The sequence below is a fragment of the Scyliorhinus torazame genome, chromosome 18, assembly GCF_047496885.1.
Source record: "Scyliorhinus torazame isolate Kashiwa2021f chromosome 18, sScyTor2.1, whole genome shotgun sequence".
Lineage (NCBI taxonomy): Eukaryota > Metazoa > Chordata > Chondrichthyes > Carcharhiniformes > Scyliorhinidae > Scyliorhinus > Scyliorhinus torazame.
In genome coordinates this window covers 117,726,399-117,752,266 of record NC_092724.1, presented here as the reverse complement: position 1 = coordinate 117,752,266, position 25,868 = coordinate 117,726,399, and the positions used below count along the sequence as shown (strand labels likewise).

Genomic DNA, 25,868 nt, shown 5'->3' with positions numbered 1-25,868 from the left:
CCCCCGCATATCCGACATGGTCAATCGGATTGCCCAATATAAAGTCTTCTCCACCGTGGACCTCAAGTCCGCCTACCATCAGCTCCCCATCCGCCCAAGTGACCGCAAGTACACAGCCTTCGAGGCAGACGGGCGATTATACCATTTCCTAAGGGTCCCATTTGGCGTCACAAACGGGGTCTCGGTCTTCCAACGGGAGATGGACCGAATGGTTGATCAACATGGGTTGCGGGCCACGTTCCCGTATCTCGACAATGTAACCATCTGCGGCCACGATCAGCAGGACCACGACGCCAACCTCCAAAAATTCCTCCAGACCGCCAAAGCCTTGAACCTCACGTACAACGAGGACAAGTGCGTTTTTAGCACCAACCGGCTAGCCATTCTGGGCTACGTAGTGCGCAATGGGATAATAGGCCCCGACCCCGAACGTATGCGCGCCCTCATGGAATTTCCCCTCCCGCACTGCTCAAAAGCCCTGAAACGCTGCCTGGGTTTTTTTTCATACTACGCCCAGTGGGTCCCCCAGTATGCAGACAAGGCCCGCCCCCTAATACAGACCACGACCTTCCCTCTGTCGACAGAGGCTTGCCAGGCCTTCAGCCGCATCAAAGCGGATATCGCAAAGGCCACGATGCGCGCCATCGACGAGTCCCTCCCCTTCCAGGTCGAGAGCGACGCCTCCGACGTAGCTCTAGCGGCCACCCTTAACCAAGCGGGCAGACCCGTGGCCTTTTTCTCCCGAACCCTCCACGCTTCAGAAATCCGCCACTCCTCAGTGGAAAAGGAAGCCCAAGCCATAGTGGAAGCTGTGCGACATTGGAGGCATTACCTGGCCGGCAGGAGATACACTCTCCTCACTGACCAATGGTCGGTAGCCTTCATGTTCGATAATGCACTGCGGGGCAAAATCAAAAACGACAAGATCTTAAGGTGGAGGATCGAGCTCTCCACCTTCAACAAGAGATCTTGTATCGTCCCGGAAAGCTGAACGAGCCGTCCGATGCCCTATCCCGCGGCACATGTGCCAACGCACAAATTAACCGCCTCCAAACCCTCCACGAGGACCTCTGCCACCCGGGGGTCACTCGGTTTTTCCACTTTATCAAGTCCCGCAACCTCCCATACTCTTTAGAGGAGGTCCGTACGGTCACAAGGAACTGCCACATCTGCGCAGAATGCAAACCGCATTTTTTCAGGACGGATGGTGCGCACCTGATTAAGGCTTCCCGCCCCTTTGAACGCCTTAGTCTGGATTTCAAAGGGCCCCTCCCCTCCACTGACCGCAACACATACTTCCTTAATGTGGTGGACGAGTACTCCCGCTTCCCATTCGCCATCACCTGCTCTGACATGACCGCGGCCACTGTCATTAAAGCCCTGAACACCATCTTCACACTGTTCGGTTGCCCCGCATACGTCCACAGCGACAGGGGGTCCTCTTTCATGAGTGACATAGCAAGGGCATAGCCTCAAGCAGGACGACCAGCTACAACCCCCGGGGGAACGGGCAAGTAGAGAGGGAGAATGGCACGGTCTGGAAGACCGCCCTACTGGCCCTACGGTCCAGGGACCTCCCAGTTTCACGGTGGCAGGAGGTCCTCCCGGACGCTCTCCACTCCATCCGGTCGCTATTGTGTACGAGCACTAATCAAACGCCTCATGAGCGTCTCCTTGTCTTCCCGAGGAAGTCCTCCTCTGGAACGTCGCTGCCGACCTGGCTGGCGGCCCCAGGACCCATCTTGCTCCGAAAGCATGTGCGGGCACACAAGGCGGACCCGTTGGTCGAAAGGGTTCACCTCCTCCACGCGAACCCGCAGTACGCTTACGTGGAGTACCCCGACGGCCGACAGGACACGGTCTCCCTGCGGGATCTGGCGCCCGCCGGCAACACCCCCCCCCCCCCCCCCCCGACACCATTCACCCAACCCCCCCCCTGCTGCCACCGCCGCACCCCGCGACCGCCCCCTTCCCAGGAGGATCGGTTCCCCTCCCCTCAGGCCCGACCAAGAATAAAGCCCAAGCTGAAACCGTAAGGCTCCCGGAGACGACAACACCGGAACAAGCACCACCACCATCACCGGGGCCGAGGCGATTGAAACGGACGACCAGACCGCCCGACCGACTCGTGGCGTCGATCTAAATCAATATATGGACTTTTCACAAGAACATTTTGCTTTTCTCCCGATACCTTCTGTAAATAGTTGAAACAGGACAAAATTGTACATACTGTATTACCATATGAATGTTTTTCCTCCCAGGACCAGCCCTGTAAACCCTTACCACCATGCGAAGCATCACCCCGCCGGGTTCAATTTTGACAAGGGGTGAATGTGGTAGTATGTATTGGGGGTCATGTGGGACTGGAAGCCCTAATGTCATTGGCTGACAGATCCCGGGTCCTGGTTGGCCGTTGACCTCTAGCTCCGCCCTGAAGGCGGAGTATAAGAAGCCGGAGTCCTGCCCCGCAGGCCAGTCTACTATCGTGCTGCGGGGGAACAGACACGCTTAATAAAGCCTCATCGACTTCACTCTATTCGTCTCTCGGAGTCTTTGTGCGCCACACGGGTGCTGTGTGTCGGGTGTAAGAGAGAGAGCGGGTGCTGTGTATCGGGTGTGTGAGAGAGCGGGTGCTGTGTCGGGTGAGTGATAGAGCGGGTGCTGTGTGTCGGGTGTAAGAGAGGGAGCGTGTGCTGTGTGTCGGGTGTGAGAGAGAGAGCGGGTGCTGTTTGTCGGGTGAGAGAGAGAGCGGGTGCTGTGTGTCGGGTGTGAAAGAGAGCGGTGCTGTGTGTCGGGTGTGAGAGAGAGAGCGGGTGCTGTGTGTCGAGTGTGAGAGAGACAGCGGGTGCTGTGTGTCGGGTGTGAAAGATAGCGGTGCTGTGTGTCGGGTGTGAGAGAGTGGGTGCTGTTTGTCGGGCATGAGAGAGAGTTGGTACTGTGTGTCGGGTGTGAGAGAGAGGGTGCTGTGTGTTGGGTGTGAAAGAGAGCGGGTGCTGTGTGTCGGGTGTGTGAGAGAGTGGGTGCTGTGTGTCGGGTGTGTGTGAGAGAGCGGGTGTATGTCGAGTGTGAGAGAGAACGGGTGCTGTGTGTCGGGTGTGAGAGAGAACGGGTGCTGTGTGTCGGGTGTGAGCGAGAGGGCGGGTGCTGTGTGTCGGGTGTGAGAGAGAGCGGGTGCTGTGTGTCGGGTGTGAGAGAGGGCGGGTGCTGTGTGTCGGGTGTGAGAGAGAGAGCGGGTGCTGTATGTCGGGTGTGAGAGAGAGCGGGTGCTGTGTGACGGGTGTGAGTGAGAGAGCGGGTGCTGTGTGTTGATTGTGTGAGAGAGCGGGTGCTGTGTGTCAGGTCTGTGACAAAGAGCGGGTGCTGTGTGTCGGGTGTGAGAGAGAGAGAGGGTGCTGTGTGTCGGGTGTGAGAGAGAGCGGGTGCTGTGTGTCGTGTGTGTGTGTGTGTGTGAGAGAGAGAGTGGGTGCTGTGTGTCGGATGTGTGAGAGAGAGAGCGGGTGCTGTGTGCCGAGTGTGAGAGAGAGTGGGTGCTGTGTGTCAAGTGTGACAGAGAGCGGTGCTGTGTGTCGGGTGTAAGAGAGGGAGCGTGTGCTGCGTGTCGGGTGTGTGAGAAAGAGCGGGTGCTGTGTGTCGGGTGTGAAAGACAGCGGGTGCTGTGTGTCGGTTGTGAAAGAGAGCGGTGCTGTGTGTCGGGTGTGAAAGAGTGGGTGCTGAGTGTCGGGTGTGAGAGAGAGGGCGGGTGCTGTGTGTCGGGTGAGAAAGAGAGCGGTGCTGTGTGTCGGGTGTGAGAGAGAGAGCGGTGCTGTGTGTCGGGTGTGAAAGAGAGCGGTGCTGTGTGTTGGGTGTGAGGGTGGGTGCTGTGTGTCGGGTGTGAGAGAGGGCGGGTGCTGTGTGTCGGGTCTGTGAGAGAGGGAGGGTGCTGTGTGAGAGAGCGGGTTCTGTGTGTCGGGTGTGAAAGAGAGCGGTGCTGTGTGTTGGGTGTGAGAGACAGAGCGGTGCTGTGTGTCGGCTGTGAAAGAGAGCAGTGCTGTGTGTCGGGTGTGAGGGTGGGTGCTGTGTGTCGGGTGTGAGAGAGAGAGCGGTGCTGTGTGTCGGGTGTGAGAGAGCGGGTGCTGTGTGTTGGGTGTGAGAGAGAGAGGACGCTGTGTGTCGGGTGTGAAAGTGAGCAGGTGCTGTGTGTCGGGTGTGAGAGAGAGAGAGGGTGCTGTGTATCGGGTGTGGAAGAGAGCAGGTGCTGTGTGTCGGGTGTGTGTGAGAGTGCGGGTGTGTGTCGGGTGTGAGAGAGTGAGCGGGTGCTGTGTGTCGGGTGTGAGAGAGGGCGGGGGCTGTCTGTGGGGTGTGAGAGAGGGCGGGTGCTGTGTGTCGGGTGTGAGAGAGAGAGCGGGTGCTGTGTGTCGGGTGTGAGAGAGGGCGGGTGCTGTGTGTCGGGTGTGAGAGAGGGAGGGTGCTGTGTCGGGTGTGAGAGATAGCGGGTGCTGTGTGTCGGGTGTGAGAGAGAGAGCGGGTGCTGTGTGTCGGGTCTGTGAGAAAGAGTGGGTACTGTGTATCGGGTGTGTGAGAGGGCGGGTGCTGTGTGTCGGGTGTGAGAGCGGGCGGGTGCTGTGTGACGGGTGTGAGAGAGAGAGCGGGTGCTGTGTGTCGGGTGTGAGAGAGAGCGGGTGCTGTGTGTCGGGTGTGAGAGAGGGCGGGTGCTGTGTGTCGGGTCTGTGAGAAAGAGTGGGTGCTGTATGTCGGGTGTGTGAGGGAGAGCGGGTGCTGTGTGTCGGGTGCGAGAGAGAGAGCGGGTGCTGTGTGTCGGGTGTGTGAGCGAGCGGGTGCTGTGTGCCGGGTGTGTGAGAGAGCGGGTGCTGTGTGGCGGATGTGACATAAAGAGCGGGTGCTGTGTGTCAGGTGTGTGTGTGAGAGAGTGGGTGCTGTATGTCGGGTGTGTGAGGGAGAGCGGGTGCTCTGTGTCGGGTGTGAGAGAGAAAGCGAGTGCTGTGTGTCGGGTGAGAGAGAGAGAGCGGGTCCTGTGTGTCGGGTGTGAGAGAGGGCGGGTGCTGTCTGTCGGGTGTGAGAGAGAGCGGGTGCTGTGTGTCGGGTGTGAGAGAGGGCGGGTGCTGTGTGTCGGGTGTGAGAGAGGGAGGGTGCTGTGTGTCGGGTGTGAGAGAGAGAGCGGGTGCTGTGTGTCGGGTCTGTGAGAAAGAGTGGGTGCTGTGTATCGGGTGTGTGAGAGGGCGGGTGCAGTGTGTCGGGTGTGAGAGAGGGCGGGTGCTGTGTGTCGGGTGTGAGAGAGGGCGGGTGCTGTGTGACGGGTGTGAGAGAGAGAGCGGGTGCTATGTGTCGGGTGTGAGAGAGGGCGGGTGCTGTGTGTCGGGTCTGTGAGAAAGAGTGGGTGCTGTGTGTCGGGTGTGTGAGAGGGCGGGTGCTGTGTGTCGGGTGTGAGAGAGGGCGGGTGCTGTGTGTCGGGTGTGAGAGAGAGAGCGGGTGCTGTGTGGCGGATGTGACAAAGAGCGGGTGCTGTGTGTCGGGTGTGTGAGTGAGAGAGTGGGTGCTGTATGTCGGGTGTGTGAGGGAGAGCGGGTGCTGTGTGTCGGGTGTGTGAGCGAGCGGGTGCTGTGTGCCGGGTGTGTGAGAGAGCGGGTGCTGTGTGTCGAGTGTGAGAGAGAGAGTGGGTGCTGTGTGTCGGGTCTGTGAGAAAGAGTGGGTACTGTGTATCGGGTGTGTGAGAGGGCGGGTGCTGTGTGTCGGGTGTGAGAGCGGGCGGGTGCTGTGTGTCGGGTGTGAGAGAGGGCGGGTGCTGTGTGACGGGTGTGAGAGAGAGAGCAGGTGCTGTGTGTTGGGTGTGAGAGAGGGCGGGTGCTGTGTGTCGGGTCTGTGAGAAAGAGTGGGTGCTGTGTGTCGGGTGTGTGAGAGGGCGGGTGCTGTGTGTCGGGTGTGAGAGAGAGAGTGGGTGCTGTGTGTCGGGTGTGAGAGAGGGCGGGTGCTGTGTGTCGGGTGTGAGAGAGGGCGGGTGCTGTGTGTCGGGTGTGAGAGAGAGAGCAGGTGCTGTGTGTCGGGTGTGTGAGAGGGCGGGTTTTGTGTGTCGGGTGTGAGAGTGAGAGCGGATGCTGTGTGTCGGGTGTGAGAGAGAGAGCGGGTGCTGTGTGTCGAGTGTGAGAGAGAGCGGGTGCTGTGTGTCGGGTGAGAGCGAGAGCGGGTGCTGTGTGGCGGATGGGAGAGAGAGTGGGTGCTGTGTGTCGGGTGTGTGAGAGGGCGGGTGCTGTGTGTCGGGTGTGAGAGAGGGCGGGTGCTGTGTGTCGGGTGTGAGAGAGAGAGCGGGTGCTGTGTGGCGGATGTGACATAAAGAGCGGGTGCTGTGTGTCGGGTGTGTGAGTGAGAGAGTGGGTGCTGTATGTCGGGTGTGTGAGGGAGAGCGGGTGCTGTGTGTCGGGTGCGAGAGAGAGCGCGGGTGCTGTGTGTCGGGTGTGTGAGCGAGCGGGTGCTGTGTGCCGGGTGTGTGAGAGAGCGGGTGCTGTGTGTCGAGTGTGAGAGAGAGAGCGGGTGCTGTGTGTCGGGTCTGTGAGAAAGAGTGGGTACTGTGTATCGGGTGTGTGAGAGGGCGGGTGCTGTGTGTCGGGTGTGAGAGCGGGCGGGTGCTGTGTGTCGGGTGTGAGAGAGGGCGGGTGCTGTGTGACGGGTGTGAGAGAGAGAGCAGGTGCTGTGTGTTGGGTGTGAGAGAGGGCGGGTGCTGTGTGTCGGGTGTGAGAGAAGGCGGGTGCTGTGTGTCGGGTGTGAGAGAGAGAGCAGGTGCTGTGTGTCGGGTGTGAGAGAGGGCGGGTGCTGTGTGTAGGGTGTGAGAGAGAGAGCGGGTGCTGTGTGTCGGGTCTGTGAGAAAGAGCGAGTGCTGTGTGTCGGGTGTGTGAGAGGGCGGGTGCTGTATGTCGGGTGTGAGAGAGAGAGCGGGTGCTGTGTGTCGGGTCTGTGAGAAAGAGTGGGTGCTGTGTGTCGGGTCTGTGAGAGGGCGGGTGCTGTGTGTAGGGTGTGAGAGAGAGAGCGGGTGCTGTGTGTCGGGTCTGTAAGAAAGAGCGAGTGCTGTGTGTCGGGTGTGTGAGAGGGCGGGTGCTGTATGTCGGGTGTGAGAGAGAGAGCGGGTGCTGTGTGTCGGGTCTGTGAGAAAAAGCGGGTGCTGTGTGTCGGGTGTGTGAGAGGGCGGGTTTTGTGTGTCGGGTGTGAGAGTGAGAGCGGATGCTGTGTGTCGGGTGTGAGAGAAAGAGCGGGTGCTGTGTGTCGGGTGTGAGAGAATGAGCGGGTGCTGTGGGTCGGGTGTGAGAGAGAGAGCGGGTGCTGTGTGTCGGGTGTGAGAGAGAGCGGGTGCTGTGTGTCGGGTGAGAGCGAGAGCGGGTGCTGTGTGGCGGATGGGAGAGAGAGCGGGTGCTGTGTGTCGGGTGTGAGATAGAGCGGGTGCTGTGTGTCGGGTGTGTGAGAGAGCGGGTGCTGTGTGTCGGGTGTGAGAGAGCGGGTGCTGTATGTCGGGTGTGTGAGAGACACTGGGTGCTGTGTGTCGGGCATGAGAGAGAGTTGGTACTGTGTGTCGAGTGAGAGAGAGAGAGAGCGGGTGCTGTGTGTCGGGTGCGAGAGGGAGAGCGGGTGCTGTGTGTTGGGTGTGAGAGAGAGAGCCGGTGCTGTGTCGGGTGTGTGAGCGAGTGGGTGCTGTGTGCCGGGTGTGTGAGAGAGCGGGTGCTGTGTGTCGAGTGTGAGAGAGAGAGCGGGTGCTGTGTGGCGGATGTGACATAAAGAGCGGGTGCTGTGTGTCGGGTGTGTGAGTGAGAGAGTGGGTGCTGTATGTCGGGTGTGTGAGGGAGAGCGGGTGCTGTGTGTCGGGTGCGAGAGAGAGAGCGGGTGCTGTGTGTCGGGTGTGTGAGCGAGCGGGTGCTGTGTGCCGGGTGTGTGAGAGAGCGGGTGCTGTGTGTCGAGTGTGAGAGAGAGAGCGGGTGCTGTGTGGCGGATGTGACATAAAGAGCGGATGCTGTGTGTCAGGTGTGTGTGTGAGAGAGTGGGTGCTGTATGTCGGGTGTGTGAGGGAGAGCGGGTGCTCTGTGTCGGGTGTGAGAGAGAAAGCGAGTGCTGTGTGTCGGGTGAGAGAGAGAGAGCGGGTCCTGTGTGTCGGGTGTGAGAGAGGGCGGGTGCTGTCTGTCGGGTGTGAGAGAGGGCGGGTGCTGTGTGTCGGGTTTGAGAGAGAGAGCGGGTGCTGTGTGTCGGGTGTGAGAGAGGGCGGGTGCTGTGTGTCGGGTGTGAGAGAGGGAGGGTGCTGTGTGTCGGGTGTGAGAGAGAGAGCGGGTGCTGTGTGTCGGGTGTGAGAGAGAGAGCGGGTGCTGTGTGTCGGGTCTGTGAGAAAGAGTGGGTGCTGTGTATCGGGTGTGTGAGAGGGCGGGTGCAGTGTGTCGGGTGTGAGAGAGGGCGGGTGCTGTGTGTCGGGTGTGAGAGAGGGCGGGTGCTGTGTGACGGGTGTGAGAGAGAGAGCGGGTGCTATGTGTCGGGTGTGAGAGAGGGCGGGTGCTGTGTGTCGGGTCTGTGAGAAAGAGTGGGTGCTGTGTGTCGGGTGTGTGAGAGGGCGGGTGCTGTGTGTCGGGTGTGAGAGAGGGCGGGTGCTGTGTGTCGGGTGTGAGAGAGAGAGCGGGTGCTGTGTGGCGGATGTGACATAAAGAGCGGGTGCTGTGTGTCGGGTGTGTGAGTGAGAGAGTGGGTGCTGTATGTCGGGTGTGTGAGGGAGAGCGGGTGCTGTGTGTCTGGTGTGTGAGAGAGAGCGAGAGCTGTGTGACGGTGTGAGAGAGAGAGCGGGTGCTGTGTGTCGGGTGAGAGAGAGAACGGGTGCTGGGTGTCGGGTGAGAGAGAGCGGGTGCTTTGTGTCGGGCGTGAGAGAGAGTGCGGGTGCTGTGTGTCGTATGTGTGTGAGGGAGCCGGTGCTGTATGTCGGGTGTGTGAGAGAGCGGTTGCTGTATGTCGGGTGTGTGTGATAGAGCGGGTGCTGTGTGTCAGGTGTATGAGAGAGAGCCAGAGCTGTGTCGGGTGTGAGAGAGAGCGAGAGCTGTGTGTCGGGTGTGAGAGTGGAGCGCAGGTCAAATTCCATTTGTAGCTTTTTGCTCTCCACCAGAAGTGGTCGGGGCCTTGGAATACCGTTGATCCACCTTCAGTACGGAGTCAATCAGCCATTGTTAGAGCCACCCTTTCCTTCCTGTGCTTGAGAGTTCTGTCTGCGATTATCACTGCCTTCTGTGCCTCCCAGGATGCGGTAGACTGTGAACGCGCGAGAACAAGGCGAACTCCTTCTCCCTCTGATGGTTGAACCTCCACAGTACCCCCCCCCCCCCCCCCCCCCCCTAATCTGCTCGGTAGGGCAGCACAGTGGTTAGCTTCAGCTGCTTCATAGCTCCAGGGTCCCAGGTTCGATTCCCGGCTTATCATAGAATTTACAGTGCAGAAGGAGGCCATTTGGCCCATCGAGTCTGCACCGGCTCTTGGAAAGAGCACCCTACCCAAGCCCACACCACCCTATCCCCATAACCCAGTAACCCCACTCAACCAACACTAAGAGCAATTTTGGACACTAAGGGCAATTTATCACAGCCAATCCACCTAACCTGCACATCTTTGGACTGTGGGAGGAAACCGGAGCACCCGGAGGAAACCCACGCACACACGGGGAGAACGTGCAGACTCCGCACAGACAGTGACCCAGCTGGGAATCGAACCTGGGACCCTGGAGCTGTGAAGCAATTGCGCTAACCGCTATGCTACCGTGCTGCTTGGGTCACTGTTTGTGCTCAGTCTGCACGTTCTCCCCATGTCTGCATGGGTTTCTTCCGGCTGCTCCGGTTTCCTCCCACGGTCCAAAGATGTGCAGGTAAGGTGGATTGGCCTAACTAAATTGCCCATAGTGTTGAAAAAGGTTAGGTGGGGTTACTGAGTTGTGAGGATAGGGTAGAGTTGTGTGCTTAGCTGGGTTGGTCTTTCCGGTGCGGACTCGATGGGCCAAATGACCTCCTTCTGCACTGTAAATTCTGTATCTATGTCTGTGCTCCATAAAGATGTTTAGTTCCTTCGACATTCCCGATTTTTTTTTTCACCGGTCTTGGGCGGGACTTTTCTGTTGTTCGTTGGGTTCTGTACACAGTTGAAGTCTCCTCCCAAAATGATGAGCGAGTGGGAGTTGAGGTCAGGGATCTCCGCCATTATTTCTTTTAATGAAGTTGCCATCATCCCAGTTAAGGGCGTATATGTTTACAAGAACCACCGGTGTCCCTTCGTGGATCCCACTAACCATCACATATTGTCCCCATGGGTCCATCACCGTATTTGTCGCTGTAAAAGCTGTCCTTTTGTTGAACAGTATGGCCACCACCCTCGACCTTGAGTCGAGGCACGCCTGATACGTCTGTCTTACCTTCAGTCCGTACTTCTTCCTCAGGTGTGTCTCTTGAAGGAAGATTACGTCGACCCTCAGGCTTTTTAAATGGGTGAAGACTCTGGATCTTTTCACTGGCCTGTTAAGCCCCCTTGCGTTCCAGGTGACTATTCTGATGGGAGAATTTCTGTCCCGTTCCCCCGTCCTGTGGGGTCAGCCATACTTAACCTCGTGGAATGTGCCCCTGCACGCCAGGGTTTCCCATTGTTCATGGACCATCCATGATGACCTCCATTGCCTTTCTCTTTCCAATGCCTCCATGTGGAATCTGTTGTAGCCAGCATTCTACACCCCCCCCCCCCCCCCCGAGTGAACAAATGTCACTTGTTGGATCATTGAATCAAGTGTTTGATCAAATGCTCACCACAAAACTCAAAAGCTTGATCTCTTTATGATTGTTTTATTAATTTAATCATTATATTAAATCATTATTCCCGTACCAGCCTCCCCGAACAGGCGCCGGAATGTGGCGACTAGGGGCTTTTCACAGTAACTTCATTTGAAGCCTACTTGTGACAATAAGCGATTTTCATTTCATTTCATTTCATATTATGACTATTATCTAGTGTACAATATTTCAGAAAACATGGATTTAATGTAAATAATTGTGTAGCGCACAAAGACTCCGTGAGACGAATAGAGTGAAGTCGATGAGGCTTTATTAAGCGTGTCTGTTCCCCCGCAGCTCGATAGTAGAATGGCCTGCGGGGGATGACTCCGGCTTCTTATACTCCGCCTTCAGGGCGGAGCTAGAGGTCAACGGCCAACCAGGACCCGGGATCTGTCAGCCAATGACATTAGGGCTTCCAGTCCCACATGACCCCTAATACATACTACCACATTCACCCCTTGTCAAAAATGAACCCGGCGGGGTGATGCTTCGCATGGTGGTAAGGGTTTACAGGGCTGGTCCTGGGAGGAAAACATTCATATGGCAATACAGTATGTACAATTTTGTCCTGTTTCAACTATTTACAGAAGGTATCGGGAGAAAAGCAAAATGTTCTTGTGAAAAGTCCATATATTGATTTAGATCGACGCCACGAGTCGGTCGGGCGGTCTGGTCGTCCGTGTCGATCGCCTCGGCCCCGGTGGTGGTGGTGGTGCTTGTACCGGTGTTGTCGTCTCCGGGAGCCTTACGGTTTCAGCTTGGGCTTTATTCTTGGTCGGGCCTGAGGGGAGGGGAACCGATCCTCCTGGGAAGGGGGCGGTCGCGGGTGCGGCGGTGGCAGAAAGGGGGGGGGGGTTGGGTGAATGGTGTCGGGGGTGTGTGTGTGTTGCCGGCGGGCGCCAGATCCCGCAGGGAGACCGTGTCCTGTCGGCCGTCGGGGTACTCCACGTAAGCGTACTGCGGGTTCGCGTGGAGGAGGTGAACCCTTTCGACCAACGGGTCCGCCTTATGTGCCCGTACATGCTTTCAGAGAAAGATGGGTCCTGGGGCCGCCAGCCAGGTCGGCAGCGACGTTCCAGAGGAGGACCTCCTAGGGAAGACAAGGAGACGCTCATGAGGCGTTTGATTAGTGCTCGTACATAATAGCGACCGGATGGAGTGGAGAGCGTCCGGGAGGACATCCTGCCACCGTGAAACTGGGAGGTCCCTGGACCGTAGGGCCAGTAGGACGGTCTTCCAGACCGTGCCGTTCTCCCTCTCTACTTGCCCGTTCCCCTGGGGGTTGTAGCTGGTCGTCCTGCTTGAGGCTATGCCCTTGCTGAGCAGGAACTGGCGCAGCTCGTCACTCATGAAAGAGGACCCCCTGTCACTGTGGACGTATGCGGGGCAACCGAACAGTGTGAAGATGGTGTTCAGGGCTTTAATGACTGTGGCCGCGGTCATGTCAGAGCAGGGAATGGCGAATGGGAAGCGGGAGTATTCGTCCACCACATTAAGGAAGTATGTGTTGCGGTCGGTGGAGGGGAGGGGCCCTTTGAAATCCAGACTAAGGCGTTCAAAGGGGCGGGAAGCCTTAATCAGGTGCGCACCCTCCGGCCTGAAAAAATGCGGTTTGCATTCTGCGCAGATGTGGCAGTCCCTTGTGACTGTACGGACCTCCTCTAAAGAGTATGGGAGGTTGTGGGACTTGATAAAGTGGAAAAACCGAGTGACCCCCAGGTGGCAGAGGTCCTCGTGGAGGGTTTGGAGGTGGTTAATTTGTGCGTTGGCACATGTGCCGCGGGATAGGGCATCGGACGGCTCGTTCAGCTTTCCGGGACGATACAAGATCTCGTAGTTGAAGGTGGAGAGCTCGATCCTCCACCTTAAGATCTTGTCGTTTTTGATTTTGCCCCGCAGTGCATTATCGAACATGAAGGCTACCGACCGTTGGTCGGTGAGGAGAGTGAATCTCCTGCCGGCCAGGTAATGCCTCCAATGTCGCACAGCTTCCACTATGGCTTGGGCTTCCTTTTCCACTGAGGAGTGGCGGATTTCTGAAGCGTGGAGGGTTCGGGAGAAAAAGGCCACGGGTCTGCCCGCTTGGTTAAGGGTGGCCGCTAGAGCTACGTCGGAGGCGTCGCTCTCGACCTGGAAGGGGAGGGACTCGTCGATGGCGCGCATCGTGGCCTTTGCGATATCCGCTTTGATGCGGCTGAAGGCCTGGCAAGCCTCTGTCGACAGAGGGAAGGTCGTGGTCTGTATTAGGGGGTGGGCCTTGTCTGCGTACTGGGGGACCCACTGGGCGTAGTATGAAAAAAACCCCAGGCAGCGTTTCAGGGCTTTTGAGCAGTGCGGGAGGGGAAATTCCATGAGGGCGCGCATACGTTCGGGGTCGGGGCCTATTATCCCATTGCGCACTACGTAGCCCAGAATGGCTAGCCGGTTGGTGCTAAAAACGCACTTGTCCTCGTTGTACGTGAGGTTCAAGGCTTTGGCGGTCTGGAGGAATTTTTGGAGGTTGGCGTCGTGGTCCTGCTGATCGTGGCCGCAGATGGTTACATTGTCGAGATACGGGAACGTGGCCCGCAACCCATGTTGATCAACCATTCGGTCCATCTCCCGTTGGAAGACCGAGACCCCGTTTGTGACGTCAAATGGGACCCTTAGGAAATGGTATAATCGCCCGTCTGCCTCGAAGGCTGTGTACTTGCGGTCACTTGGGCGGATGGGGAGCTGATGGTAGGCAGACTTGAGGTCCACGGTGGAGAAGACTTTATATTGGGCAATCCGATTGACCATGTCGGATATGCGGGGGAGAGGGTACGCGTCTAGTTGTGTGTACCTGTTGATGGTCTGGCTATAATCTATGACCATCCTTTGTTTCTCCCCTGTCTTCACTACTACCACCTGTGCTCTCCAGGGACTATTGCTGGCCTGGATTATGCCTTCCTTTAGTAGCCGCTGGACTTCGGACCGAATGAAGGTCCGGTCCTGGGCGCTGTACCGTCTGCTCCTAGTGGCGACGGGTTTGCAATCCGGGGTGAGGTTCGCAAACAAGGACGGGGGTTGCACCTTGAGGGTTGCGAGGCCGCAGATAGTGAGTGGGGGTATTGGGCCGCCGAATTTAAACGTAAGGCTCTGTAGATTGCACTGGAAATCTAATCCCAGTAATGTGAGGGCGCAGAGTTGGGGAAGGACGTGTAGTTTGTAGTTTTTGAACTCCCTCCCCTGCACCGTTAGGGTAACTATGCAGAAACCTTTGATCTGTACGGAGTGGGATCCTGCATCTAGGGAAATCTTTTGTGCGCTGGGATAGGTGGTCAAGGAACAGCGTCTTACCGTGTCGGGGTGGATAAAGCTCTCCGTGCTCCCGGAGTCGACTAGGCATGGTGTCTCGTGCCCATTTATTAGCACCGTTGTCGTCGTCGTCTGGAGTGTCCGGGGCCGAGCTTGATCGAGCGTAATTGAAGCGAGACGTGGTTGTAGTAGTGGAGCGTCTTCCTCGAACCCCGTGGAGCCGTCGACACTGGGGTCCGTTGTTGCCGTCCAAGATGGCGTCGGGGATGAACCAAATGGCTGCCCCATACATCCCACATGGCTGGGGGGTCACAAGATGGCGGCGGGGTGGACAAAATGGCCACCCCCACGCGTCGCACAGGTCTGGGGTGGTCCAAGATGGCGGCGCCCTTCCTCCCCTCGTGGTGGCCGGGACCCAAAATGGCGGCGTCTGCGGGTCGTGCTGGGGGGGTTGGGGAGCGTTAGGACCGCGCGGGGCTCCCTCATCTCTGGGGACAGCGGTGGTCGGGACCCAAATTAGTAGCGCTGGCGGGTCATACGTGGGGACGGGGGGACGGGGGGGTTGGGGAGCGTAAGCGGCGTGCAGGGCTCCCTGTTCTCCCTGGACCGCGGTGGTCGGAACCCAGAGTGGCTGCGCCTGCGGGTCGTACATGGGGCGCTGGGGGGGTTGGGGAGCGTAAGCGGCGTGCAGGGCTCCCTGTTCTCCCGGGACAGCGGCGACCTCGCGGGACCGGCACACAACCGCGAAATGGCCCTTTTTCCCGCAGCTCTTGCAGATTGCTGCGCGGGCCGGGCAGCGCTGCCGGGGGTGTTTCGCCTGGCCGCAGAAATAGCAGCGGGCGCCCCCGGTGCGACTTGGCATTTGGACCGCGCAAGCCTGTGGGGTGTCCGGGGGGTGGGGTGGGTTTGTCGCGACGGGTACGTACGGAGCCCAATGGGCTGCCGCGCGGTCGGGGCAGTAGGTGCGGGTATTACGCGCGGCCACGTCTAGGGAGGTTGCTAGGGCCCGTGCCTCTGAGAGTCCTAGCGACTCTTTTTCTAGAAGTCTTTGGCGGATTTGGGAGGAATTTATACCTGCCACAAAAGCATCGCGCATTAACATGTCCGTGTGTTCATTTGCGTTCACCGAAGGGCAGCTGCAGGCTCGTCCCAAAATCAGCAGCACGGCGTAGAATTCGTCCATCGATTCTCCGGGACTTTCCCGTCTCGTCGCGAGCTGGTAGCGAGCATAGATTTGATTAACTCGGCGGACATAGAGACTTTTCAGTGCTGCGAACGGCGTCTGGAAATCCTCCGCGTCTTCGATGAGGGAGAAAATCTCCGTGCTTAACCTCGAGTGCAGGACCTGTAGTTTTTGGTCTTCTGTGACCCGGCCGGTGGCCGTTCTGAGGTAGGCCTCGAAACAAGTCTGCCGGTGCTTGAAGGCTGCTGTCGCGTTCACTGCGTGGGGGCTGATCCTCAGGCATTCCGGGATGACCCTGAGCTCCATAGTCCTTTTTAGGCACGCTTAATAAATTGTAGCGCACAAAGACTCCGTGAGACGAATAGAGTGAAGTCGATGAGGCTTTATTAAGCGTGTCTGTTTCCCCGCAGCTCGATAGTAGAATGGCCTGCGGGGGAGGACTCCGGCTTCTTATACTCCGCCTTCAGGGCGGAGCTAGAGGTCAACGGCCAACCAGGACCCGGGATCTGTCAGCCAATGACATTAGGGCTTCCAGTCCCACATGACCCCTAATACATACTACCACAAATTGCCAACTTGCCATTTTGTGTGTCTACTGAATATTTTTTTTAATAAACATTTTATTGAGGTATTTATGGTTTTACAACAACAACAAAATAAACAATGTACATGAAGTCATAAACATAGTGCAAAAGCCGTCTTCCTCCCTTACAGGTCCCACCTTTACTAACTCTAACCCCCCCCCCCCCCTTCTGCTGACGGTTAATTTTCCGCAAAGAAGTCAACGAACTGCTGCCACCTCCGGGCGAACCCTAACATTGACCCTCTCAAGGCGAACTTGATTTTCTCCAGACAGAGAAGGCCAGCCATGTCCGATAGCCAGGTCTCCGTCGTCGGGGGCTTTGGGTCCCTCCAAGCGAATAGAATCCGTCTCCGGGCTACCAGGGAAGCAAAGGCTAGAACGTCTGCCTCTTTCTCCTCCTGGATTCCCGGGTCTTCCGACACTCCGAAAATCGCCACCTCTGGACTCGGTGCCACCCTTGTTTTTAACACCTTGGACATGACCTCCTCAAACCCCTGCCAAGACCCCCTAAGCTTTGGGCATGCCCAGAACATATGGACATGGTTTGCTGGCCCTCCCGCATACCTAGCGCACCTGTCTCCCACCCCAAAGAACGTGACTACTGAATATTTAGCTTTTAAAAAAATGTTTCAAGTGAAATTTAGCTTTTAGCATCTGAGTTTATATTTTGAAACAATGGATTGATTTCTTTGGATTATAAATTATTTATGCTTTTAATTTTAGTGATGGAATGGTCCAGTGAAACATTTAGAATATTTACCACTAATCATTAAAGACCACTGGTAGAAAGATACGTAAAAAGCAAACGTTTTTACATTCCACCTACCCTTTCCCCTGCGAGTTTGAAGGTTATTTTCTATCTTGTTTGTGTTATACAATATCATTTTCCCAGAAATCTGAATTCAAAAGTATTGGTGTAGTTATTTCTAAAGGGACAGTGTAATTCAAATGTGAAAATCATTCACTGCTATTGCCTTCATTTGTATTGCAGAGACCGATATTGTATCAATGGCTGATTCTACCATAACAGTGGATGACATTGAAGATGAACTTTTCAAAATTGAAAGGATAAGAGATATACTGGTTAGAAGAGAATCTGAACTCCGATACATGTGAGTCTGAGGTTTTCTTTGTCATTAATGGCCCTGTTATAACTTCACCTTGGTGTAATAATAAGCTTTGGATTCCTTTATATTTGATTGTAATTATGCTAAGATAATGATGTCTTTTATCCACATTGTATGAAGTAATTTCCTTTCTATCCATTGACTTTTTCTGAACAACATTTCACAAAATACACTGCATTTAAAACCTTGTACCTGTGGGGCTGGTTCTGTCCCAGCATGTTATTAACAAACCACCTAGCTGACCTACTAACAGGCTATTTGACTCCATCTGCTGCCTCAGTATATAACAAGAATAAATTCTGCAAACAAGCACTTCATGCACCTTCTAATCATCTCAGAGTCATCAGGAAAGGCCTGGTTTCAGCCACCTTCTGGATGCATACTCAATTGAGGCACTGGAGGATAGAGCCAGGGATCAGTGTCTGAGAGCAAATGGGGCGCGTGGATAAGGATGGAGTGCACTACATTTTGGAGGGGAAACAAAAAATGCTTTGAATTGAATAACCTGATTGCTCACCTGCCCATTGCAAATTTTGTTGGTTTATTTTTAAACATTAGCAAATCCATGAAGTATTTACTGCCAAGTTCATGAAAAATGTGTTTTGAGGAAGTTGCATGTATTTTAAGAAATCTGATTAATAGAATTGTGATATCCGTCAAGAGGACCACAGGGGATCACTGATTAACCGCCCTGTGGGCTTCGTAAATAAGAATTTCCCATGGTGAGCAGGCAGAGGCTAACCAACAGGGACTTTTTAGTGGGACCTTTAAATGTAGCTCCCATACCTGGACACGCAGTTCCAGATAGTCCTGGGCTGAGACGTTTGTTTTGTGAGTTGCGGTGGTATTTCAGTTTAAAATAAACCAGCTTTGCCTTTCACTCCGCATCACCTGGATTTATTACATTGGTGACGAGGTTCAAGCATGGGATTCTGAGCAGCCTTTTTGAAACTCCCCTATGACAACTCCGGTAAGAAACAAAGCAAAAAGAAAAACCCAGAAATGCCCTTGTTTGGAAAGCACAAGTCTTATGATGACAGACATAAAGCCATTCTTTCAACAGCATGCAGGACCCCAACGTTCAACATTATTAAGAGTTTAACTTATTCTGCAACCCCTGTCACTAAAATGTTTAACGAGCTTGTGGGTCTAGTAAGGAACCATTACGATCCAAAGCTGTCTGTGATCCTCTAACCTTACGGATTCAACATGGCTGGGAAAACCACTGTGGAACACGTGACAAAATTCCTAGCTAGATTCAGGAAGCTGGTCGAATACTGCGAGTTTGGCTCACCCCTGACCAAGGTGCTATGTGACTGGTTAGTGTGTGGGATCAATAATGTTGCGATGCAAAAACAAATTGTTGGCAGAATCCACTCTAGGCCTCAAAGAGTTATAGAATTTGCACTATCCTTGGAGAATGCTGAATAGAGGCCCAAGAACGAACAGTAGCATTCTCAGACTGGTGGGGGGAGGACCCTCATGCAGAAAAGCCAGCACTCCCAGTGAGGATCCCCACATGCCTCACCCACCACCAACTCAACATTCAGCCAGGACATTCTGGCATCTCAAAAGACAGCTGGCTAAGCCTCCCCAGAGGACTACAAGTGTCAGTCGCAAACCTGCTGCAAGTGTGGCCAAAGGACATGATCCAGTCAAGGCTGCCAGAATCATCAGTACGTGTGCCACCCAGGCCAGAAGCCAAAGCCACCTTAGAGCCGGGCCTTGCAAGTCTATTAGTCTATAGAGGTAAACTGCATCATCACCCCTAAGGTTGCCAGATAAAAATAACAGGCTAGGTCAACGGCCATTCCCTAGAAATAGAAATGGATATGGAGCTGCCTTCCCCATCATCAGGGAACAGACCTTCCGGCATCTCCGGTTGGGCATCTTGCCCGTAGGCCTCTGAGACATTAGAGCCAGGCTTGCGACATATATAGGGGAACATTTGAAGATTATGGGGACCAGTATCACCCCGGTTACCGATGGGCAGCACTTGGTCCTACTCCCGCTCATAGTTGTACTAGGACCAAGACCTAGCTGCTTTGTGCAGACAATGGCTCCAGAGGATTTGCCTGGCCTGGCGGAACTGGTGGACTGTACGAGGTTATTGGCAAATACTCCAAGGTATTCCAAGAAGGCCTTCGTAGAAAAAAGGGAGCAAGGGCAAAGATTTATGTGGACCCTGACACCCTACCCAAATATTTCAGGGCACAGCCAGTCCCTTATGCATTATTTACTAAAGTAGAGACTGAACTAGAATGGCTAGAGAACCTCGGAATAATACTGCCAGTACAGTTCGCAGAGTGGTCTGCACCAGTTGTCCCCATCCTCATGCCCAACAAGTCAGTCCACCTTTATGGGAACCCTAAATTAACGGTTAATAAAGCCTCATGTTTAGATCAGTACCCCATGCCATGCATACATCTATATGCTAAACTGGCAGGGGGTCAAACCTTCACCGAATTAGATATGAGCCATGCCTACCTCCAGCTAGAACGAGTCATCCAGGAAGTACATGACGAATTACACTCGTAGGGTTTATGTGAATATACACGTCTGCCCTTCGGAGTCTCGCCGGCATGTGCCATTGTTCAACGCGCGATGGAGAACATTCTCCAAGGGCTACCTAAGGTGGCAGTATACTTAGATAACATACTAATCACAGGTGCCATGGAAAAAGAGCATCCAGCAAACCAGCAGGAGGTTTTGAGATGATTTCCTCATGCAGGTGCCCAACTCAAATGAGAAAAATGTGTGTTCCAGGTAGGTGAAGTGATCGACCTTGAGCACCGAGTCACTGAGAAATGGCTACACCCCGTGGAGGTTAAAGTTAAGACCATCAGAGAGGCACTGACCCTGCGAAATATGACAGAATTAAAATCTTTCCTCGGCCTCGTAAACTACTACGGAAAATGTATCCAAAAAGGCCACTTTATTGTCACTCCTGCACATGTTGTTAAAAAAACGCCAGAAGTGGTCGTGGCAGGTGCAGCAGGATGAAGCCTTCGCGAAGGTGAAGCAGCAATTATTATCATCAAACATCTTGGCTGATTATGACCCCAAGAGAGAACTGGTATTAACACGTCATGCCTCTCCATATGGAATAGGGGCAGTCCATTCCCATTGATAGGACGGTGGCACAGAGAGACCTATAGTTTATGCATCTTTTGGGTGAAGGCAGTCCGCTTATATGTCTACAGCCGACATTTCACAATCAAAACCAAAACATAAGCCCCTGCTGGGCCTTTTCAAAGATGATAAAGAGATTCCTCCTCCCCCCCCCCCCCGCCAGTATCCATGAAGCAGATTCAAGCATGGGCCCAGAAGGAACCGACAATGGTAAAATTGCATCATATGATCCTCAGTGGCAGAATCCGAGGACACCCCACAGATGACTTGAAGCCCTTCCTCATTAAACCACAAGTGCTAAGTGTAGAAGATGGCATCATCCTGTGGGGATTATCTCCCACCCAGATCGTGACCCAATGTTGACAGAATTACACAATGAACACCCCAGGATATCTAGGAAGGCCTTTGACAAGGTGGCGCGTAGGAGACTGTTAAATAAGTTAAAAGCCCATGGTGTTAAGGGTAAGATTCTGGCATGGATAGAGGATTGGCTGAATGGCAGCAGGCAGAGAGTGGGGATAAAGGGGTTGTTTTCAGGATGGCAGCCGGTGACTAGTGGTGTGCCTCAGTGGTCTGTGCTGAGACGACAACTTTTAACAATATACATTAATGATCTGGCAGAAGGAACTGAAGGCACAGTTGCTAAGTTTGCAGATGATACAAAGATCTGTAGAGGGAAAGATAGTATTGAGGAAGCAAGGGGGCTGCAGAAGGATTTGGACAAGCTAGGAGAGTGGGCAATGAAGTGGCAAATGAAATACAATGTGGAAAAATGTGAGGTTATGCGCTTTGGAAGGAGGAATTTAGGCATAGACTATTTCCTAAATGGGGAAATGCTTAGGAAATCAGAAGTACAAAGGGATTTGGGAGTCCTTGTTCATGATTCTCTTAAGGTTAACGTGCAAGTTCAGTTGGCAGTTAAAAAGGCAAATGCAATGTTAGCATTCATGTCGAGAGGGCGAGAATACAAGACCAAGGATGCACTTCTGAGGCTGTGTAAGGCTCTGGTCAGACACCATTTGGAGTATTATAAGCAGTTTTGAGCCCCGTATCTAAGGAAGGATGTTCTGGCCTTGGAAAGGGTCCTGAGGAGGTTCACAAGAATGATCCCTGGAATGAAGAACTTGTCGTACGAGGAACGGTTGAGGACTCTGGGTCTGCACTCGTTGGCGTTTAGAAGGATGAGGGGGGATCTTATAGAAACTTACAGGATACTGCGAGGCCTGAATAGAGTGGACATGGAGAGGATGTTCCCACTTGTAGGAGAAACTAGAACCAGAGGACACCATCTCAGACCAAAGGGATGATCCTTTAAAACAGAGATGAGGAGGAATTTCTTCAGCCAGAGGGTGGTGAATCTGTGGAACTCTTTGCCGTAGAAGGCTGTGGAGGCCAAATCACTGAGTGTCTTTAAGACAGAGATAGATAGGTTCTTGATTAATAAGGGGATGAGGGGTTATGGGGAGAAGGCAGGAGAATGGGGATGAGAAAATATCAGCCATGATTGAATGGCAGAGCAGACTCGATGGGCCGAGTGGCCTAATTCTGCTCTTATGTCTTACTGTCTTTTGGTCTTATGATGGAAATGCTCGCAATGTCTGGTTCGATACAGACATCGAAAATCTGGTGAAGCAGCGCTCCTTGTGCCAGGAGACCCAGAAGCTCCCACCTTGAGCCTCTTTGCACCCATGTGAATAGTCAGGAAGACCATGGGGACAGGTGTACAAGGACTTTGCTGGCCCATTCTTACATCGATGTTCCTTATAATGGTCGATGTCCACTTGAAATGGTTAGAAGTGTTGCTCTCTTTGGTTGGCTCTGAATATGGCGGTCAATATGGTCGCCTTCCTTAATTCTAATTACATTTGCTCTAGAGTCGGCAGGTATCTTTCGATACTGCCACAAGGTTCAAAACCGAATACTGATCAAAGACTCGATACACCAGTTAGTTAGTTCAAACTCAATGCTTATTTATTTACACACGCAGTTAAATATGCTCATGCACGAAACTCTACAGACTAAACTATCACTACTGCTAAAGCCTATACTTGGCTTCGGGCGCCCACTCAGTCAGAGGAACAATGGCCGTTGTTCGGTTCTGAGGCTGCTGGGGTCGAACTGGTACAGGGGAACAGCTAAGGTCGTCTGTCTGGTAGTGTGCGTTGACCTTGGACTTACTTGCTTCTGGTGCAGCTGGTGGACAGGTCTCTCCTCGGTGAGAGCCAGGTCCAAGACAACGATTCTCTCTTGGGACCTCCTTCTTATACCCAAAGGGACTTCGCGCTCTTTTAGGCGGGCCTTGAACTTGGCCCCAATCAATTGGGCTGTTTCTCGATCATTCCTATTGATTTCATCCAGTAAAGGGATGGGTGCCCTGATGGCTGGGCGTGTCCTAGGTGGCCGTTGGCCTGCTTTGTTTCGGTCTCCTCTGGCGCCGGAGTGTCTGCCTTAGTATCGGTTACTCAAATGTTACTCTTTTGTTCCCGGAGATGGGCCATTAGTATGCTAATGAGCCTACAGTTTTGGTCTTGTCTAGGAGCTGCGGCTCCAATATACAGACAAGCTCTGAACCTGCTTGTCTTCTCAGCATTGTCCATTTTCCCTGCAATCTTTGCAAAGTGCCCATTTTGGAATCGGGAAGTGGCCATCCCAAATGGCGACAGAAGGACATTGTATGTCCTCCGTGACTTCTCATGCAACAATAGAAAAACTCCGGCAAAGTTTCTGTACCCATAGCATATCAGAAGTTCTCTTATCTGATAAATGATATACCCCTTTTACCAGTGGAGAATTTCAGGCATTCATGAAGTCGAACGGCATTAAACACATCCGAATGACACTGTACCATCCATCCAATGGCAGTTCAAACATTCAAAACCAGAATAAAGGAACAACCTGCTGCTTCCCTGTATATGAAATTTGCCCGGTTGCTCTTTGATTATAGAACCACCCTGCGCACGCCGACTGGAGTCGCAACAGTGGAACTGTTAATGGGGCGATGACCTGCTGTTTCCCAACTTGGGTGGAAGGTGGAGTCAAAGCAGGAGACCAAAAAAAGGAACTATGACCCAGAAGACCCAAAAGGACCTTCTGAACAGGAGATGTCGTCTATGTGCGGAACTTTGGAGATGGTTCCCAATGGATTCCATTGGAAAAGACTGACCCAGTTTCTTACATGGTCAAAATCCAAGGGAAGGTCATGAAAATACACCTGGACCACCTGAGAAACAGGGAACCTGCTCCAGCGGATACGATTTCAGCAGTCTCCCGTTGTGACTACTTTCAGCAAGGGGATTCAGTCTATGGGAGACCCGAGAGTCATCGTCATTGTCGTCCCCTCCCTCTCCCCCCCACAATGATGAAGATTTGAAGTCCGAAATGGAGATTGATCCTCCACTGGAGATAAGCCTCCGCCTGTGGCCTTGCGGCACTCGACAGGGAAGCGATGATCCCGAATCCGCTTCACGTCCCCCTCCTGCCTCCCGATCTGGCTCCACCTGTCTTCAACTCGAGGCCTTATGCCAAGAGATGAAAGAGGCTTCATCGCTCTGGGAGTGAGGGGGATGATTCAGACTTGAGGGGAAGTGATCTGATAACCAGGACCACAGGTGATCGCTGATTACTCTCCCTGTGGGCTTTGTAGAATACAAACTCCCCTGGTGAGCGGGTGGTGGCCCACCCAGCTGGGGCTCGTTAGCGGGACCTTTAACCGTAGTTCCCAGACCCAGAACGTCAGTTCCCGGTAGGTGTGGGCTGGAACGTTTGTTTTGTGAAGCGCGGTAGCGGCTTAATTTTCACTTTAAAATAAACCAATTTGGCCTTTCACTCCGTGCCGCCTGGAATTATTATAATCATTTTGGAAATATCCTCTGCAGATCATTCTGCAGTAGACACAGCGTTCATTTCGATCAGTTGTTTGAAACATTCAACCATTATTGCCTTGGTTTAAAAGCTACTGACTTGAGATAGAATCTAGGAGCCTTTAGTAATGTACAGATGGATTGGACACGAGCAGCGTACAGTTACAATAGTCCTTCCATTTGTATGTGTAATTGTTGTGCTGCTAACACCATATGTTCTATTCAAGGACATTTATCCTTGACTGTGCAATAAAATGATTGGGTCTGCTTTCACTTGCACAATATAACACGGGCACCATTTGGTAGAATGGAGAATATTCAAGGATTAGTCCTTCAATCTGAAAGGTCAAATTTTTAAAATGTTGGAATGAATTGTGTTCCACAAATCTCTTTTAAGGTCAAACTGTGGTTTATATTTCACAGGAGACATATTTCGATATAAATGCTAGGAGCCTCCACTGCTGTCATTGACAAACCTCTGGGATCGGGGAGTTGTTGCCTCAGTAGTGTTAGTCATGGTAGTTGGCCAGCATCGCCAGAGTTTCATCTGGGGCACACTACCTTCTAAGAGCCAGTGTAAAATCCAGTCAATGCCATTGGACGTGGAAATAGTGCTGGATATTTCTCAGAAAGATCAGAGTTATCTATATGTTCCCTGCACTCTACTTGTAAGGAACTGTTGCAGGAATTTAGTTGCTTTTGGTCTTTCAAAGGTCTAGGCCGTGACTTACGTCTAGATATCTCCAGATGTGTGATGGCCATCTGCCCAGGCCTGATGCCGACTGGCATCAATGGCCCAAAATAACTGACTTTAGTTGGGGTTGAGGCTCCACCCATACAAGACCCAGTGAAGTTCACAGTACAAGGAGTCAGGAACTAATCGAGAATTTTAAATCAATTTGTTTCAGGCTGAGGGAGAGAAAAAAATATATAGATACTTAAAACCTGAGTTTAACAGTTGAGTTGCAGACATCTCCAGGGAAGTGGTCTCGGAGTATGTTTTTAAAAAGATGCTTTATAGCAAATGAAGTACACGTGATGAGTTTGAATCAAACACTGGTATTGCCGTTACAGATTTATGTACATGTTCATTGCTTTACTGTAATATTAATCATTAAAAGCAAAAATCAAAACTCAGCCTCATTGTAGCGTATACGTGTAACTTATGTGTGATCTTATGAAAAGGATACACAGAGTTGTTCAGGAAGTCACCTCCTCTCCTATCAGACATCAAATCAGTGTCCTTCCATTGCTGCACATTTTCTAGCTGCTGAAATTACCATGGCTAAAGTTAGAGCCCTCTTTATTCGTCCTGACACCAGAACATGTTGCATAAAATATGATGCCTTAATTGAATTGAAGTTGTAACTGAAAATATTTCTTTCTATATCCACACTTGGTGGACCAATGTGTGCTCTGGTGGCTTCTGATAATCCTAATCCCTGGAACTGATTAAGTCGAATTTTCTGTGGTAAATTGTGGCCAGTCAGGTAATGTATCAAAAGTAGGTGCAATGCTACGTGTTTCCTTCATTTATATATGAACCATTGTGTATCCACCATAGAATCATGAAAGCATGGTGCTGTAGCACGGGGTGCATTAATCAGTTTGCATTAATCTATTTGCTTTGAGGTTGGGGTTGCTTTGATCTCTTTGCTTTGAGGTTGAGGGTGTGCTGATCTATTTGCTTTGAGGTTGGGGTGCGCTGACCTCTTCAATTTGAGGTTGGGATGTGCTGATCTCTTCAATTTGAGTTTGGGATGCGCTGATCTCTTCACTGTACCTACTATTGGGGAGCTCAAGTTTCTTCTCCTTCAGCTCTTTAATGCTTTTCCACTACTGCTCCCGTTGTCCTCCTTATCCCTCCTGATCTGAAGTGAAGTAGCTGCT

General features: G+C 53.1%; 1 protein-coding gene across 2 annotated transcripts in view; it reads left to right on the top strand.

Moving 5' to 3' along the window:
• The window catches only part of LOC140395443 (bMERB domain-containing protein 1-like), a 166,618-nt gene that overhangs the window by 56,423 nt on the left and 84,327 nt on the right, over positions 1-25,868 (top strand). For both annotated transcript variants that reach the window (XM_072483203.1, XM_072483202.1), the window contains exon 2: positions 16,851-16,971. In XM_072483203.1, coding sequence (XP_072339304.1) covers positions 16,851-16,971 — 121 coding nt within the window. The remainder of the gene's footprint in view (positions 1-16,850; positions 16,972-25,868) is intronic.